The following is an 18,879-nucleotide window of genomic DNA, read 5'->3' on the forward strand; positions in this document are numbered from 1 at the left end:
TCCTACGGTTTTGGAGACGTCAGACAACAACTCGTCTGGTTAGATGTGTTTGCGTGTTATATGTTTAACTTGCGAAAATTAGTCGCACTTCAAAAAAAAAAAAAGTGAAACCCAGCTAAAATAAAATCTCAGGATAGAATACCGAATATTATAAACATAAATTTATTCAAAAAAACAAAATCAAAAATCTAACCATTAATCAATAACCCACCAAAATTGAAAATAAAAGTGGAGTATCACATACAATATTATCAACAAATACACCTACCTGAAGGCCCCAAAATTGTAACTAATATCGCTACAAATTTACTGAGAATTCTGAATTTTGTAAGTAATATCTCTGCAAATTTCTTTTCATATTGTTCTTACTATCTAAAATTTAGATTTTGTGTTACTTTCTAAGTTACATTTCTATAATTAAGAAAAATAGATTTCGTCTATAAAAATACTTTCCAAAACTCTTTAAGGTTTGTTTCTCTTTTAGTCTCTATAACAAACAACTGCAAACCGCCTGCCCTTGTTTCCACTCTATTAACAAACAACAGAAAACCAGACATCCAATCTCTCTCTCTCCTCCACTTGTTTTCATCTCTTCTCCATCTTCTTCCACCTGGTTTTTCATCTTGACACCTTTTCAATCTCTCTCATTATCCATCCATGTCTATTTCCCGATAATTTCACTCATGGGTAAATACTTTAGGAAGTCAAAACCAGCAGGGGAAATCTCTCTTATGGAGGTTTCACAATCATCATATCTAGGAGTTCGTACCCGTGCCAAAACCCTTGCTTTGAAACGCCTCCAGAAATTGTCGGCGCCGGAGGATACGACGGCAGACGCCGCTTCTGGGTCTTATCTTCAGCTCAGGAGTAGAAGACTGGCGAAACCCACAATTCCAATTGTTGATTCCAAGAGACCAAAAACGAATTCTAGCCCTAGCCCTAGTCCTAGCTCTGAAGGTAAATTAGGGTTCATGATGGGAGAGAAAGTTGAGATTAAGGAAAACGGTGATTTGAGTATTGATCAAGCTTCGTTTGGAGAAAATATTCTTGATTTTGAAGGAAAAGAGAGGTCGGTTTCTTCTTATCATCTCTTGTTTTCCTTTGGGTTTGATTAAATTTTTGTTCTTTCGTTCGGATTCTTTCTCTGTTTGTTTTCGAGAAAAGGGTTTGGAATTGGATGATTTCTCTCAATACCCTTTGTTTGATCGATTCATTATATGCTATGTTTGTGTCTCTTTATTACCAAATTATTAAGAATTCAAAGCTTCTGTAACCTTGGTGTGAAACAGAATTTCAAGGGAAAGTACACCAATCAGTTTGATTAGAGATCCAGAAATTGTCAAAACTCCAGGTTCATCAACTAGACCTAACAACTCAACAGAATCCAACCGAGCAATACAAAATTCGACCAGAATGTACATCCCAACCACAGAGGAGTTGAACATGTTCTTTGCAGAAGCCGAGCAACAACAGCATAGAGAATTCATAGAGAAGTACTAGTTATTTCAGATTTCAGTTGATGGGTTTTTGTTTGATTTTGAAAATTCTTAACAAACCCTTTTTTGATTTTGGATTCTCAGGTACAACTTTGATCCTGTGAAGGATGAACCACTTCCTGGACGTTTTGAATGGATGAAGCTTGATCTTTAAAGCCTTCTTCTGGTTTTATTTTGTAAAGAAACAACAACACTAGAGAGATTAGGGTTTGTTAAGTTGTAGTTTTATGATCTGTAACATAACAGAACAACTTAATGAATTATGACCTAGAAAAAAAGGAAAGTTTAGGGTTTCATGAATTGGGTTCAGTTTGTAGGAGGGGAGGGGGTACATAATTTACTAAACAATGACTTTTATTAGGATCTTATCTCTGAATGTTATGTTCATGTTTCATACATAGAAGAATCTTATCATCTCTGCTTCATTACTTTTGTCTGTTTTATCATTTCCTTTTAGCACAAAAGTCTTTGTCCTGCTGAAACTGGACTTTTGTTTTGTTTTCTGTCTGTTGGATGAATACATTCATGGCTAAGAACAGTAGGGTTTTGATCTTAAGCTGTCGTTTTCTTTGAAAAGAATAATGATCCTGTTATCTTAAGCAAGGTAAGTGGGGAATGAGAATGGAATTAGAATTGGTAATAATAAAAAGTCCAATTCAAATTTTAAGAATGAAAATGGATGGTTCATAGGGTTGGTGGGAACATTTACTGTTATCTGAAATGATGCCATATCTGCTCAATTATGCAATTTTATGAATGATGAGTGATGTTTCAATAATGCTGTTACCAAAGGGACCATTTTATTTATAATAATTCAGTCATTAATTCATTGTTATAAAATATAATGTGGGATTATTTGAAAATTTGTGGGATTATTTGAAAATTTGGGTTTGGAGAATAGATAGGCGTGGTTGATGAGGTCATGGATGATAATGTGGGACATTTATAAGGGTCTGATGACTACTGTTCATGGGTTCAGTTCCTTTTTCTTGTGGTTTTCTGCCATTAAAACAGTAATAAAGAAGAAGAAGAAGAATGATCAATACTTGCAGTACTTGGAATAGTTTCCAAAGTAACCTTGTTTGCCGTTCACTTTCCCAAAGTAACCTAGTTTGTTCATTTATTCCCAAACTAACCTAGTTTACTATTCAAACTCAGTTTTATTTATTTATTTATTCTTTTTACATTTAAAATTTATTATATATAAAACTAAATTATTTATATTTTAATATATAATTTAAATTATTATTTTTATAAATTAAATTATTTATATTTTGATATATATTTTAAATTATTATTTTTATAAATTTAATTATTTATATTTTGATATATATTTTAAATTTGATTATTTTTATAAATTTGATTATTTATATTTTAATATATATATATATATATTTACATTTTAATTATTATTTATATATATAATAAATATTTCCTTTAACATTCTAATAAATAATTGATAAATATTAATAAATTTAAAATATTTTAACTATAATAATATATTCATAAAAAAGTTTTTAAATTTATCAATTATTTATTAAATATAATAACATTTTTAATTAATATTTTAACCCTATAAATATGATAATCTTTTTATTATATTTAATAAATAATTGATAAAATTAAAAACGCAAATATTTAATTATTATATTATTATGGTTAAAATATTTTAAATTTATTAGTATTCATCAATTATTTATTAGAATTATTTAATATTTATTACACTATATAAATAATAATTGAAATGTAAATATATATATATATATATATATTAAAATACAAATAATCAAATTTATAAAAAATAATTATATTTAAATTATATATCAAAATATAAATAATCTAATTTATAAAAATAATAATTTAAAATATATATCAAAATATAAATAATTTAGTTAATATAAATAATAATTTAAAATATATATCAAAATATAAACTTTATATAATAAATTTTAAATATAAAATAAATAAATAAATAAAATTGAGTTTGAATAGTAAACTAGGTTAGTTTGGGAATGAATGAACAAACTAGGTTACTTTGGGAAAGTGAACGGCAAACAAGGTTACTTTGGGAAACTGTTCCAGTACTTGTGGTCCTCAAAGATGATCATCCTTTGTTATCATCAGTTTCCAATGAGTCATTTTCATGTTACCAAAACCAATTTTTGTATAGAGTTTGCTTGTGAACCTAGAGTTGTTGCATCATAAAATACAAACCGACGGTTAAGTCAATTTCGCACCAAAAAGGGTCATAAAGACGACGAGAAAGTGGAGAATCGAGAGTTTATTTAAAGGCGCATTGTACATTTTGATTTGTCTCCACTTCAATTTAGGGCTTAGAAACTTTTAATTTCTTAAACAAAATTTTATTTTATTTATATTGCTCTGGTAATTGTAATGTTACACTTGTGTCTACTTATAAGAAGTCTACTCCAAGCAATTAAAACCGTAGCAAGAAAATCACTAACCAAAATAGTGTCCTGGAAGTTGGGTTTAGCGTCGATAAAATTAAAATAAACGCTAGTAAATTATTTTATAATTTTTTTTTCGCTATTGATAATTTTTCCAGCAATTTCTTTTAGTTATATATAAATGAGCTTAACTTTATAAAGGAATAGTTATTATCAAGCATGTATGTGTTTTACATATTAGCTATATATTAATTATATATTGGTTAATTTGCTTTAATTTAATTACTCTCTCAATCTAATTGATTTGTCAATTTAATTATGTATAATTACAATGAACTAATCTACACATATATATATATATATATATATATATATATATATTTTTTTTTTAATTTATTATGTATGAAGTTGATTGATGTTATCTTTTATGTAATTATTTAAAAATATATATATTTAAGAATTTAGGATATTCTAAATAAAAATTGAACCATAAATAAATATATTACTCTTACATAAATAAAATAAAATAAAAAAATAATGTAAGTGAAATTCAATTTAAGTTTGAATTTTTGTAAGTCTTTTATCTCGTTTGACTTAAGTCTAACACTCAATAAATATAATATATTATAATAAAAATATTAGTCAAATCAAGTTGAGACTGGGTGGTGAGTTAACTTTTAATATTAAAACAATCATAAAAATTAAATAAAACTATTTAGAGTTTCTTATTATTAATAGTAATTTTTTAGAAAATAATTTAATTATTTTAACTATTTAACTTATTTTTATATTTATATGATTTTGCAATAATAAATATAAGAGATTTATTTTTATTTTTTTATTTTTACAACAATAAATATAAAGATAATATAAAAATGTAAAGGAACTTTCTATCTCAATTAATCAAACTTAGCCATGATTAAAACCTCTAAATTCATTATTATATAAAATTACCCACAACTCAATTTTTAATTAACTTTTTTTTTCTAATCATTTATTTTATTCGTGATATATATTATTAAAAATAACACTAAAATTATATTTTATATCCCACATTTATCCCCTTATTTTGTATTTGAATAATTAAAACTAACATTGTTTTTTTTCAAACCAAGAATAAAATATTTTTACAATGTTCTTCCCATTCAATAGCAATATTATACAAATCAAAATAATTGTTTAGAGCATTCTCATAATTTATAGTTTTGTTTTTGTCTCGAAACGAAATTCAAAACTATGTGAGTAATTAATATAGTCGTACACACAATTTCATTGGAATCTAACTCAATACGGATTAATAGTCTATATTTAATAAATCTAATGTCACATATTCAATTCAATCCTAAAACGATTTAAGTTGAAGTTAACTTTTACAATGTCGATTTTATCACATCACATTAAGGTTAAGCTTGAACCAGTAGGAGAATTATATATAAGGTGGATAGTTTAAAATTAATAGTGTGTCAACTATTCAAATTTTTTTATATAAAATATACTTTTTAAATTTTTTTTACATAAATTTTACTCTTTACACTATCGTTTACTTAGTAAGAGTATTTCAATTAATAATACATTTTTTTAAAATTATTTCAAATATCAAACAAAAAGTCAATTCAATTTAAGACGTTATTAATGAGAAAGCACGTATATTTTCTTTATTGGTCAGGCATGACTCCTATCATCATATAATAGTGTCAATTACATTTATATAAATTTTATTGAATTAAATAAATATTAAACCTAAAAATCCAACCTTACTAAACTAGCCGTTGCTTTTTTTTTTTTTTTTTTTTTTTGGTCTAACTTATATATATAGATAGATATATATGTAATAATTATAAGTTGGTTGGCAATAAAAAATTATATTTTAAAACATACTTTATCATTACTTTTTTTGCCTATTTGACTAACATCCATAAGTTAACATTTTCTAAGAATAAAAATAAATGTATTTTGTAAATTCAAACCCTTTAATTCCCAAGGATTAGGACTAATTATAATACCGATGGTTACCATTAATACAAATATTATATTAATTCTTTCAAAAAAAAGAGACTAACTTTTAACTACAAAGATTATATAGATCATATATATGATCTCAAAAATATTATATAAGTTTCCTATTTTTGAAAATATTTATAATTATATATATATTTATATATTTCCTTAATTATTAATAGTATTTTTTTACATCTATTTAATTCCTTTAATGGCAGCAGACTAATTAACTTTAAAAACGTTTTTTTTCTTTCTGTTATAAGAATTCGAAAGAACTAAAATGGTAACTTAATTACAAATTAACAAAATCTCATTAAGAATAAATAAAATATTTCCCTACTAACTATAGAGTCCTTTGGATTTTCCATTTCCCCCCTCGAAAATTTCACCAGATTCATTATTTATTTCTTTCTTAAATTCAATATCAATTGGTCAACCTTTTGATCTTCATTGTGTTCTGTTTTTTTTTACTCTATGATTGTGGCATCAACTATCATCATGTTGTTACATCGATTGTGGTTTTTGGTATATTGTTCTTGTGTTTTGGCTGTAGTTTGTTTGTCTTATGATGATCAAGAACAAGGATTGGTTGAATATCGTCAAAGAATTGGTGGGAGACATCGAGGATTTATTTATCGGACTATTATTGTTGATCAATCTGGTCGGGGTCATTTTAATACCATTCAATCTGCTGTTGATTCAGTTCCTGCTGATAATAACAAATGGATTTGTATTTACGTTAGAGCCGGAAAATACAAGTAATTCTCTATCTCTTTATATCGAACTCTTTTGATTTACTGTTAGTTTAGTTCATCGTTCTTGAAACATCTTTAGTTTTTTAATGAGAAAAAAGAGTGAATGTTGCGTTAACCATTCTGAAGCATCAAAAAGAAAAAACCATTACATTATAGAGTTAAGAAAGTTGATTATAGAACGAGGATTTGTAGGGATTTGAACATATCTTGGTTTGACTCAAATTTCAAGCTTATCCCTAATATAAATTTGAGTTGGGTTAAATTTGAATTTGATTCATTCGAGTTGAGTTAGGGTTAACCAAATAAAAATTTTAATTAAAAATTTCAATCATCCCATTGATTCATGATTCAGCATGAGGACTTTTTTATGGAGATTTGAATATAGTTATATATATATATATATAGTGTTGAGAATCGTGAATTAGAAAATAATGGTTACTTTTTAAGTTAAGGGAGAGTTATTGAAATAAAAAAAATTATCTGATTTTTTTTAATATATATTAAAATTATGATTCAAATGTTTTTTGTTTTAGATTCGAGGTAATTTTTAAATTTCATTTTTAAAGAAATTTATTGGCAGTTTCTCGTTCAAATTCATACCAAGACCCATATATATTGCGTGATGAAATTCATTTATTTAACTCACCTGATAGTTGAAGTGATATTAAAGTTATAATTCAAATGTATGAGATTGATTTCTATTTAAAATACTTGAAGTTGAAGTGAAATTTCGTATTTTTTTGATTTTTCGAAAATTTCATAGAACCGGCTCCGTGAGTCATGCTAGTTTCTTACCTTAAGAAAAAACTATTGTGGGATGAAATAATTAAGAGAATTTATTTGTGGGTAATGCAGAGAACAAGTGTATATACCATATTTCAAGCCATTCATATACCTTAAAGGAGATGGGAAGAGGAAGACAATTGTAGTTTGGAATGGATATGACAATATTATGACAAGTGCCACTTTTATTTCTGAAGCTGATAATATTGTTGTCAAAAGCATGAGTTTTTGGGTATGTTTTTCCTTCTTAATGCTACTTAATTCTATTTATTATTAATATAATTTTCATGTATTAGATTTCCCATTTGTTTTTAACTTATGAATCTGTAATTTTGTGATCTTGGTAAAAAAAATGTAGTCCAATTAGTTTGTTTTGTCATTTTATCTTAGAATGTTTCAAAATAAGGATGTCATAAAGTTGTGTTTTTTTTTGTGTAATCATATATTAATTGCGGTTTACACTTTGTAGAATTCATACAACAACCCGTATACGATTGGGAAGCCAGTAAGTACAGCGGTGGCTGCGAGGATTTCTGGCGACAAATCGGCGTTTTATCGATGTGGATTCTTCGGGTTTCAGGACACATTGTGGGATGTTCAAGGGAGGCATTATTTTAAGAGATGTACTATTCAAGGAGCTGTTGATTTCATATTTGGAGCTGGGCAATCTATATATGAGGTAATTTTTTGAATTGTTATATATTCAAAATTATTTTGTATTCATGTAATTTTTCTGAAAATAGCTGTGTGCTGTGTACTATACATATAATCTAGTAAGTCAAATATTTAGTTAAGGGCTAAGTTAAAGTCATTTATTTTTACTTTTTGCAATGCACAATTATGACTTCACTTCACATTCGAATATTTACGGTGATAATTGAACTGTCGTAACTTTTTACTTCAATTTAGAACGTTTTTAGTAAAAATCGAATATGAAACATTTGACATTTAAAGTAAAATTCTTACCCTGTTGATCTTAGTAGTTGTTTTTGTATTGATGAACGTCACCTTTTCATAAATTTCAAAATACCCATTCCTCTCATAAGTAGACTATATATAGACTTGTTTCATTCCTCAAATAAAGATACAAAAGAAATCGAACAAAATCAAAAAGCTCAATAATCCAAATCAAGATTCTCAAATCAACATGGTTCTGAAAATCCTTGATAGTTGATACTACTATAAAGTTTCATTTCACTTTGTTGATCTTTAACAAATTTTAATCATTTTTTTACTCATACTGTGTTCTTGCTCAAAGTAAATTTAGTTCTCATACTTTGTTTTTTACCTTCTTTATGCATAGTTTCTCCCATTTAAAATGAAGGTAATGGTCATGCATCCTCAAACCACTATTGTTATGGTTTTTGCAGAAATGTACGATATCGGTTATAACAGGAGGATTAAATGGGCTGGCAGGATATATAACTGCCCAAGGTCGAGCCACAGCAGAAGAAACAAACGGATTCGTGTTCAAGGAATGTCAAGTGGTTGGAAATGGACTTGTTTACTTAGGCAGACCATGGAGAGACTATGCCAGAGTCATATTCTATAACTCATCTATGACAAGCATTGTGGTCCCTGAAGGGTGGAATTCTTGGAAATCATTTGCTGCAACCGGGTAAGAAAAGAAACAAATGGTTAGAATTGAAACTATTATTTGTTACATGTCTCAAAAGAAACAAATGTATATGATTATGCAGGAACCAGATAACGTTTTCTGAAGTAGGGTGTCATGGTTTGGGAGCAAACAAAAAGAACAGAGTTTCTTGGGAAGCAATGTTGAGTCCTCAAATGCTGTCATATTTTACCAGCATCAAATTCATTGATAATGAAGGTTGGATTAGAAGACAACCTTTCCATATGCTACCACCGCGGTGATCTTACTGTTAATAACTCCTTGAAGAATGAGGATTCATAAAAATGTTTAGTCATTTTCTATGTTTGTGTGTATTTTTTTTGTAAGGGTTTCTTGTATGTAGACTGCGCTTGATGGTTTACCCAAAAAAAGGAGGAAACAACTGTTTTTTTTGTGGTTTTATAGATGTTGTCCGGTACCAATGTAAACCTGCTGATTTATTTTGAGAAAGCAATTTTGTTTATCGGAATTGATTGTACTGTTCATAATGTCATTTATAGATATCTGGTTTAGTATATTGTCCAAGAGATTTTTTCAGTTTTATAAATAAAGCATGCCTGTTCATCCTGATCCATACCTATCCATAACCGGGCTAGCCTCAGCATCCCACAAAGTAACCTTTTCATCCTGATCCATACCCATAACCGGACTAGCCTCCTACAAAGTAACCAGATCTATGTATTCCTTCGCAAAGACTAGACACTTAGGGTCCTCAATTGCATCAGCATATATAACAACTTGATCCACATCTAAATAATTTTTCTTAATGAACAAAATCTGAAGTTCTATAACTTACATCAAACAAGATTATTTGAAAATAACTAGTTAATTTTTCAAATAAACCTAATACACAAAAGGGCTTATAATTTTGGCTCAACTTTTTATATGGATCATCATTCAAAATAAACTGATTTTGATCTTACTAAGCTTAAAGAATATCACTTACAAACATACAAGAATACCCAAACATATGAAGTAAATTGGTTCTCAAATAGGCCAACCATGGAAAGATTTCGGTAAATCTTGAACTAAAATTCAAAAATAGAGCTAAAAGGAAGTAGAAAACAAAGTCAATTTCAAAAACATATTCTGAAGAAGGTTCATTCAAGAGCTGCTGACAGTCTGCCTATCATCAGTTTATTGTACAATAAAAAGCCTTCTTTTGCCACAAAAAATGATAGTCCACATTAATGAATGAGCCCAAATGGTTGTTTAAGATTCATAAACAGAATCCCCTGCCTCATATTTTTTTTTTCAAGAAAGGAAATTAAGCTTTACTACTGTATTGTGTCATCGTCGTTGTTTGGCAAGGCTATACTCTTTAGGGACTTCAATTTTTCTTGTCTATTTGGTGTTATGTGTTGGAACGCTCAAATAAAACTTTGTGTTCTTGAAGTCGTGAAGAAGAGGGTTGTAGCCGTCTTTGGTTCTTGTCCTTGAGGGTAGACCGAACTGTTCCATGAATAAGGATGTGTCTAGCTGCAGCATTCAAGATAGACAATCTGTTATACTTTTTTTTTTTAAAAGCACAAGATTAAACTTCAGATACTTTAGTATTTATACCCTAACTACCCAACCTAATATGTAACATGTAATGGGACTGTTTTCTTATACATTTTTTCATAGGGATTATGATGTGGAAAAATCTACATTTGTTATGTTTGCAAAAAAAAAAAATCACAATGATCTGGATCATGATCTATGAAAAATCTCTATACCAAATAAAGCAAAAAATTACGCTATAATTGAATTACAAAGGTGCAAGCCAAAGCCCAACAAAGGTGCGAACAAAGACTAGACCAAGAAATGGAATGCTTAATATGGATATATTATGTTAGCCAAAAAGGAACAGAAAACCAACAAATACAGGACCAACATAACACTTGGGACAGGAACGTACCGTCAAGGTTCGCCTTTTTCTCCCTTTCTTGGAGGTTGTATCGTTCTGAGCCTTCACCCATCCAGAGCAATAATGGTCAATGCGTTCTAGAAGCCAAAAGTCTGTTGGGAAAAAGATATCAGCATCACCCTACATCAAGGGAAAATTTGAATTATACTTAGAAAATTGGTGTTCTTCAGAAGATAATATAGTCCATTTCAGTTATTCCTAATAATCATTCATCGAAGTAAGAGGTCATGGAAAATTGGTAAAGTCCTAATTACAGGAAGCAATTGATCATAAAAAATCAAGGTTAATACAACTAGTGTCCATAATTACTTTTTAATAAATTATAATCACCGTGGAAACAATAGTTTAAGGTCATTAATACCAGAAAACGGGTCTGTAGGAATCAGCTTAATTGCCACCTTCCAGCTCTTTACACAAATTAGTGTAATAAAATTGACCATTTTTTAAAGAATGTTTAGGAACCTCTATATATATACCAGCAGAAACGCCTTCAACTCTTCTGAATAAATATTTGAAAACTCGGCCAAAAAGGGAAAAGGCCATACCTAATTGTCAACTTTTTTTTTACAAAGGGTAAACTTTTCCTTAAAGAGATTTTTTGTGAACGCGAGGAGTATTCGATTAGTACAAAACGAGCTGAAAGAGAAAAAGTACATAATGAAAGAGGAATAAAACACACGACAAAACAGAGTTGATTATGCACCATATGCCGGCATGTCATTCATAGAATAAATGTTGCAAATAGTAATCAAGAAAAATACCTTTGCATTTAAATAGCTGTTATAATCTTTACTGCTGCCATCTTTCTGCAAAGAGAAGCAGATGAATGAATGAAGTTATCACATTCTTAATCAACTCATGCTCTTTCTCTTTAGGATTAGTAGCCAAAAATAATAAATAAACAGCAATGACATGTACAATGAAAAACAAGTAAATAGGGAAAAACCATCATCCCTGTTTTTATACCATCTGAAATCTGTACAGGTTACAAAGAAGAAAGACATTAAAATATCCTCAATGATAGCAAATTTAGCCAACGATTTTTTTTAAGGGTCGATATTAAATTGAACCGAATTTTGCTAATGTTGCGATAAGAAAGGCATTTAGCCAAAGATTCGCAGTCCTTCATGGCTGTCCAGCTTCATATGATTAGAAATTTCTGAGTTTGTCAGAAAAAATCTATATTGTAAGAATTTGACAGAACCAATAGTGTTTGCTTGTCCTTTAAGCCTCACATTTATAGCCATCCAAAAATCTTGTTCACGGTAAAAAAACAAACAAGTTGTATCTCTCCATCATTTTTTCTCCTTTTACAAATTAAATTGTCTTAGTTTAAAAGAAAAACCTAAACAAACATAATCTGCATCTTTATGATCAAATGTTGGCAATCTACAGAAACTTGGGCAGAATAACCTAGCTTTTAACATAGAGAAGCACCCTACATTGCATAATGGCAACTAGTGGAAGTGACAACAAATAACCTAACCTAGAAGGAGAAGTACCTTTGTTGAAACCAGGGGAGCTCTGTCACCATGAACTTTCACATCAGGAAGGAAACTGAAGTCTGAGGCAATTAAAGACATCTTTGGTAGGGCTGCATGTAAAACTTCTAGAAGGTTCTGCAAGTTTGTCTTATTTAAGTAAATTATGTCTTAGGAGCAAAAAGGAATTGAATGCTTATGAATATGGTTACCAAGCACCCAGTTGGCAGCCAACATCTTCCGGGTTTTGGAAAAACTTTAGCCCATATACTTCTGGCTGAGGAAGTTATCTTGCTTTCTTGATTTGTACGATCTTTATCCATATCCATGATCTCCATGCATCGCAATATCAGGGGATCTTCTATTGGCTTATATAGTTCAGACAGTTCGTCACTGCCAATTAACAGAAACATGGGGGGCAATAAGGACAATATGCAGAGTTTCTATTCAACAGGTGAATGTCATGCTTGACTAAAATACAAAAAGGAAAATCTCTAGCATTGTCCAAACAAGTGTAACAAATAAATTTTCATGGATAAGAAGATCCAAGCTATGCAACAAAAGACATCTTTGGAAATGCACTCTCCAAAGGAAACTTTCATTTTTAATTCCACATGCCCCCCACGGGCAAAGGAAATCATCCCCTCTTTCTCTCTCAATACATATGTATGCATATATCTCTACACACAAAATATTATTGCATATATGTCTAAACATATAGGGATGAAAAACTTCATTTCTAGGAAACCACCACCACATGTCCAATTGACATGGGAATTCAACAAAGGGGATGAGCCAGTAAGCCAATACTTACTTAATCCAAATATGACAACAACAAGCCTATACATAGAGTCCTTTGTGATAGAGTGCATAAAATGAAGCTTTAAAGGTATCATAACTTTGGTGACAGATGACCATAATCTAATGGAATATTGAAGGAATATGATTCTGATCAGCTGTAATGTTCTTGGCACCAAACAGTTTTAAAATCTTACAAAATGCGCCATACATCTTATATACAGGAAACAACTAGATTAAATTTTCTCTTATGATGTCAAGGTTTAGAACCAATAAATCTTCTATCTAATGTTCTTTCACAAAATTTTGTACAGGAAACACGGCAAATTACATTTACTCTTGTGAAGTAAGATTAAGAACTGGAGAGTTCTTTGACAAATCTTTTAGAACCTTTTGTTTCACATAAATCCCTATTCAGGGACAATGGAGTACAAAAGAGCCAGCTGTTGATATAAACCAACTTTAGCTTAGGTCTCAACCAAGATTCTTAACTGGAAGGGAAAGAGAGTGAATGAAAAGATAATGAAGAAACAACTGCAAGATTGAATACGCATGTTTCTTCCTGACGTATGACTGCAGATCACTCGTTTTCTTGCTTCAAATGAATATGTAATGCATCCTGTTATTTACCTATCATGCTTCCTTTCCACACACACCTCCATCCATGGTGAAACCTGGTTTTCTGAGCAAACCAAATCATGGGGAAGATTATCAAGTACCTAGGAACAATTGATTTAACTGGTCATTGGAGAGAAAGTATAAAAACATGAATGCTTACAAGTGATCGCCTTGAACAGAAACTTTGTAAGAAACCTTATCTTACACATTAAGCACATGCTCACGAGTTCAACAATATGCAAGGGGTTTCAGACCAATAGAAGTCGTAAGAATCGTATTTATTGAAGAAAAGATTGTGAACTGTATGTAGGTCACAAATATGTGAATACTTGGTTGACCTCAAGCCATCAAAATTAACTTAATGAATCTAATTTAGATAAGGTAAATGAAGAAGAAGCTTATAATCAAAGAGTTTGAGGAGCTCATATCTTAATGGGATGGTTTATTAGTAGTAAATGTTTAGCTGGTTAGTGTTGTTCATAATATCCACTCTTGGAGGTTATCGAGTACCCTTTTTTCAAAAAATATTCAAGTAGCCTCTCCCCTTCCCAACCCCACGCTTCACACACACACTTTCTTCTTTTCTTTCACTTTTGGGTTGTTTTGCTAATTGTTTGTGCAGTCACAATTGGCGACTATTTATTAATACAAACTTTAATTTTTCAAAAAAGAAAGTCTCATGGTTTCTGTTGTTCTATCACCCATATTCTGTGTCTACAAAATGGTTGAAAGTATATAGTTAGCTGCAATCAAGATAAGATTCACTTTCATTAGATCCAAAAACTCTTTTTGACTTTTCCAAAAATGGATTGCAGTTAACAGACCTATTTATTAAAGAATTATCCTTATTAGGACAACATGATGGTTTATATTATGGATAGGTTATGAAGATAGACTAAATCTATAATTATGTAATTGTCCGATAGACACAAATTGGTTACAAGTTTATAGGTGAAAACTGTACAAACAACACTTGCATAAGAGGATTTCCTCTTCTTTAACTTCTCAAACTTATATTTATCCACACTGGTTTTTATTCTTTTTTTGAGACCAGATTTTTTTCCTGGAGGAGACTACCAGATTTTCCTCGTTACCATCTCTTAATAAGATGAAACACAATACATGCAATAACAGATTTCACAGCTTATTTTCTTATGCATCCAGTCTGTGGCAAAATTGTGATACCAACAGGTCAACCCTAACCTTTAGGTATCATTTCTTACTTGATTTTTAGAAACAAATGCTACAATAATTTGAAATGGATAAACATTAAGAGCATCCATTGTCTGAAATTCCAAACATCGAGATTAGGAGTTCCTACCATCTCAATGTCTGAGAACTTATTCTCTCTGTTCTAGAAATCAGATACAACAAGTGCCTTTACCCAACTCTCCACAAGACTTACAGACCACACTAAAATAATTCTCTGGGCATCTTCCAATATCCTGGGGAAAACCATTAGTTTACACATATTGAAGTTGCTTTACTTTATTGACCTATTTTTAACAAGATGGATTTGTGTATCACAGAAAGTACCTCCAGCATTATAACCCAGCATGGTTGTTCCTCTACATCCCCTGTTGGAACAGCAAAACTACTAAAGATGAATAATCAAACTTAAGAATGTAACTCCTATTATGCAAACAAGTAAGAGAACATTGTGTACCAGACTCTTTATGTAAACAGAAAATAATGAGCAACTTGAACCAAACCTAAGAGAATTGAATCAGAGACCTTGTATCTCTACATGTATCTATCCAATAGGGATGCCAAGACAAGACACTCTATAAACATATAAACTTGTAGTAGCTGAAGATATCAAGTATTTGTTTGATATGCCCTAAGACATTGTAGCAAAATAAGAGAAAAGGAAAAAAGATATAGTAACCAGAACAATACCCCATCCATCTCGGTCAGCAGCATCTCGACACTCTACTTTAAATCTTGATGCATGACTTCGATTTTCTCCAATTGTTTCCATTTGTCTTTTTGCAAGTGAAGGGCTGATTTCCACAGAACTGCAGAAACACAAACATTTGTTACTTCCCCATGGACACTATATTTGTAGCATTTATGCAAAAGCAAAATCATATCTTTGCATATCCAAACTAGTTCCAAAATGGAACAAAATTTTAGTAGCTGTATGTGAAACAGGATCTGTACGTGTATGTCATGCTACTGTAAACTCGGCTTGGTGCATTCAACATTATGTAATCCATTATCCCCTTTGCACATGTTCCAGATCCTCCACCAACTTCATATATCTAAATTGAGATTACAAGAGACATGATCAGCTGTTATTTGATGTTAAATTAAAAAATGGATCTGAGGAATACAAGTTTATACAATAGATATATGGGAATAGTTACTTCGGGAACTGATAAAATCCATAACTAGCATTCCAGCAACTTTAGTCCCTTGTGACAGATACATACAACATCTCCTTTAATGAATAGGATTCTCTAAAAGGCACTACTATCAATTTAGTATAACTTCACATTCATGCCTACAGAGAACTATTGATATGTTTCCTTAACCTGATTTACTCATTCCTCAAGCAAGAAAAGTAAGCTAATGTTCACATCCAAAAGAGAAGGCAAGACGTGACTAGTGCTTAAAGAGGGCAGAGCAAAAATTGTCACTCATAAATGTACCAGTAAAAATTTGATTGAAATCTTATTCAAGATACTCCATGCAAACTGGCATACAGCTGAATCAACTCCAGGGGTTTTAAATAGATAATTAAGGTTCTAATATGGAAAATCTTTATCCTAAGAAGCATAAAGAGATCTGAATAGTAGAAATAACACAACAGTCATATGCAATTTTTAAGTTTATGACTACTTGAATCCATTTTAGCAACTTCTATACAAAAATCTCACATAGTTAGATCAGCTACTAGCTATAACAAGATGCCACTAAGATCCACGGAACCAGAACGGCTGTTCAAAGATTTTTAACTATAACAATCATATTATGAAACTATATTTCAACAACAAAATTTACCTTTAAAGGAACTGATAGATTAGCAGTTCGCAAAATTGCTTCAGCAATCGCATGAGCGTACCATGGCTACAAGGAAGAAAACTACTATGAAAAGGCAAACTAATAATATCTTACACAAAAGCAAAACAATATAAACCAAGCAACAAGTGAGCTACTATGTGAAGAGGTTCCAAGGAAGGGAATATTTAAGGTTAGGGGCTGTTCTTGAGAGGAATGGAAGAAAGATGAAGTTCAACAGGTGACAAATCATGAGATAAAATCTTCGGTATGTTACTCAAGAGGAAGGACAACCTATGGGAGGAAAATTGTGTTTCAAGATGGTTTCATTAAGGTGAAATTGATCCCTTTTGGGCTCTTCAAAATGGTTTTCAATTGACTTTAATCAGAAGTTGGGAGGGGTAACAAGAAATGATTGGACTCTTCGAAGAGCCATATGATCAAGAGATGTCAAGAAAAGAGATATGCACTCAAGATTCAATTCCTAGAAATTCTGATCTTTTTACTTGATCGTGTCCTTTGTTGTCAGTAGTTTCTTTTTGATTTTCCTCTCTTTGAGTTTTTTGTTTGTAATCATGAAATGACTTCCTTTGCGATCACTCAGTTACTACAAGCTTTAACTTTTCAGAAAAAAAAAGTAAAGTGCAGTGTTGTTTTCATTTGACAAGATCATTGCATTAATTATCAATTAAGCTGCATATAAATGTTAAATGTACCTTAAAGAGTTCAACGGGAGTAAACCAAGATATGTCATTCTGCTTGTAGATATTACTCAAATGCTGCATATAAGCTTTCCTCCCTGTGAAACATAAGAAAAAAATCTACGGTAGAACATTTTGATCCAGTGACAAGTAATAGTGTGAATTCACATAAAGGCAAACAGAAAATAATAAATCTTCATCTGCAAGGTATGTTATGTTACAGAAAGATAAAAAGAGATTACTAAGAAACAGGACATAATCACTCTCTAGTTTCTCTTCATCTTCATTCTATTTCTTTCGAGATTGTTCCATCTTCATTCTCTATAATATTGACCACCGACAAATCAAGCATAAGATAATGTTCGACTGCATAACCCACAACTGGACAAATGTTTTTCCAAGACTGAAGAGATAAGCACCCGGCTCTTATCTGACATTGCTTGTTTACAAAAGATTTCACCGAATGTTCACCAAATAACCAATTTTACAGTAGTGAGTGTGACAGGAATGTTCATTAGCTTATTAGTTAGACAATCTAAGTTACAAGTAGATTAATTAGATCAACACTTGGTTGATGCAGCTATATACACAGTTTTTGGCAAAACTAGCCTTCGAATAGTAGACCAACATTAATGGAGAAAACATACCTTGGAGATTATTGAACTTGATGCTTCTCTCTAGCACGCCAACGGAACCCGATCTCTGAGAGAAGTAACCATGATTGGGATCATAGAGTGCGGAATGAACAAAATCTCGAACCTGCAATCAATCATTGGAAGAGAATCAACGAAAATAGTGTCGCTTTTATAAAAGGAAGAACAAAAAAAGAGGGAAAGAGAATTGGGTAGTGAAATACGAGAATTGGGGAATCGCCAACAATGTTGGTGGAAAAGAATTGGGTTGAAGAAAAAGCAAAGCTTTCGGCATGATTAACTGAAAATAAGATACGTTAGAGAAAGCGAACACAAGCTTTACTTCGAAATGGAGAGAAATGGGAGAGAAAGAGAGACCTCTGGAGCAGCGCAGGAACATAGAGAGGGTTTTACGAGAAGCCATCATCATCATGCCTTGGTTTGGTTGATTCTGTGATTGCACTGTAGAAAGAAGGCTGCTTGCTTACCTCAAGGTTTTGGAAACTGAATTTGCTCACCCAAGGTTTTGGAGATTTTTTTTTGGATTATTTGTAAATTAAATTAAATAGAATAACAATTAGTGCCCATTAATCAGATTTGGGGGAGTATAATCAGATTTGGGAAGTGGGTAATAAAATGATGAATGATAAACTCAATAAAG

At 30.8% G+C, this 18,879-nt stretch overlaps 3 protein-coding genes across 4 annotated transcripts; 2 read left to right on the plus strand and 1 right to left on the minus strand.

The window, feature by feature from the left end:
* Positions 1-506: 506 nt before the first annotated feature.
* On the plus strand, positions 507-2,052 carry LOC124938670 (cyclin-dependent kinase inhibitor 5-like). The gene is made up of 3 exons (XM_047479153.1): positions 507-1,069; positions 1,290-1,493; positions 1,581-2,052. Exons 1-3 carry the CDS (start codon positions 684-686, stop codon positions 1,648-1,650), a joined length of 660 nt encoding a protein of 219 aa, XP_047335109.1. The 5' UTR covers positions 507-683; the 3' UTR covers positions 1,651-2,052.
* A 4,324-nt stretch (positions 2,053-6,376) lies between these two features.
* Positions 6,377-9,318, plus strand: LOC124939409 (probable pectinesterase 29). Its single transcript, XM_047479888.1, has 6 exons — positions 6,377-6,661; positions 7,421-7,434; positions 7,513-7,672; positions 7,910-8,119; positions 8,811-9,058; positions 9,141-9,318. The coding sequence occupies exons 1-6, from the start codon at positions 6,377-6,379 to the stop codon at positions 9,316-9,318; spliced, it is 1,095 nt and encodes a 364-aa protein (XP_047335844.1).
* A 775-nt stretch (positions 9,319-10,093) lies between these two features.
* On the minus strand, positions 10,094-18,736 carry LOC124940276 (protein arginine methyltransferase NDUFAF7 homolog, mitochondrial). 2 transcript variants are annotated; one of them, XM_047480781.1, is made up of 14 exons: positions 18,597-18,736; positions 18,443-18,519; positions 18,234-18,345; positions 17,602-17,684; positions 16,889-16,954; positions 16,046-16,146; positions 15,782-15,900; positions 15,419-15,459; positions 13,895-13,983; positions 12,679-12,859; positions 12,488-12,604; positions 11,747-11,791; positions 10,977-11,105; positions 10,094-10,555 (listed from the first exon to the last, which is right to left on the minus strand). In XM_047480781.1, the coding sequence occupies exons 1-14, from the start codon at positions 18,649-18,651 to the stop codon at positions 10,421-10,423; spliced, it is 1,350 nt and encodes a 449-aa protein (XP_047336737.1). In that variant the 5' UTR covers positions 18,652-18,736; the 3' UTR covers positions 10,094-10,420. The 2 variants fall into 2 exon arrangements, with proteins under 2 accessions (XP_047336737.1, XP_047336738.1); XM_047480782.1 differs by lacking the exon at positions 10,094-10,555 and having other exon boundaries at positions 11,005-11,077.
* Positions 18,737-18,879: the final 143 nt, after the last annotated feature.

Source organism: Impatiens glandulifera, chromosome 5 (assembly GCF_907164915.1).
Source record: "Impatiens glandulifera chromosome 5, dImpGla2.1, whole genome shotgun sequence".
NCBI classification, from domain to species: Eukaryota; Viridiplantae; Streptophyta; class Magnoliopsida; order Ericales; family Balsaminaceae; genus Impatiens; species Impatiens glandulifera.

Coding starts and splice junctions, on each gene's coding strand:
- LOC124938670 (XM_047479153.1), top strand. CDS start 684: ATGGGTAAATACTTTAGGAAGTCAAAACCAGCAGGGGAAATCTCTCTT. Junction 1,070..1,289: donor GATTTTGAAGGAAAAGAGAG/GTCGGTTTCTTC, acceptor GGTGTGAAACAG/AATTTCAAGGGAAAGTACAC. Junction 1,494..1,580: donor CATAGAGAATTCATAGAGAA/GTACTAGTTATT, acceptor TTGGATTCTCAG/GTACAACTTTGATCCTGTGA.
- LOC124939409 (XM_047479888.1), top strand. CDS start 6,377: ATGATTGTGGCATCAACTATCATCATGTTGTTACATCGATTGTGGTTT. Junction 7,673..7,909: donor TCAAAAGCATGAGTTTTTGG/GTATGTTTTTCC, acceptor TACACTTTGTAG/AATTCATACAACAACCCGTA. Junction 9,059..9,140: donor AAATCATTTGCTGCAACCGG/GTAAGAAAAGAA, acceptor ATGATTATGCAG/GAACCAGATAACGTTTTCTG.
- LOC124940276 (XM_047480781.1), bottom strand. CDS start 18,651: ATGATGATGATGGCTTCTCGTAAAACCCTCTCTATGTTCCTGCGCTGC. Junction 16,955..17,601: donor CTCCCGTTGAACTCTTTAAG/GTACATTTAACA, acceptor TCTTCCTTGTAG/CCATGGTACGCTCATGCGAT. Junction 11,106..11,746: donor ACAGCTATTTAAATGCAAAG/GTATTTTTCTTG, acceptor CCCTTGATGTAG/GGTGATGCTGATATCTTTTT.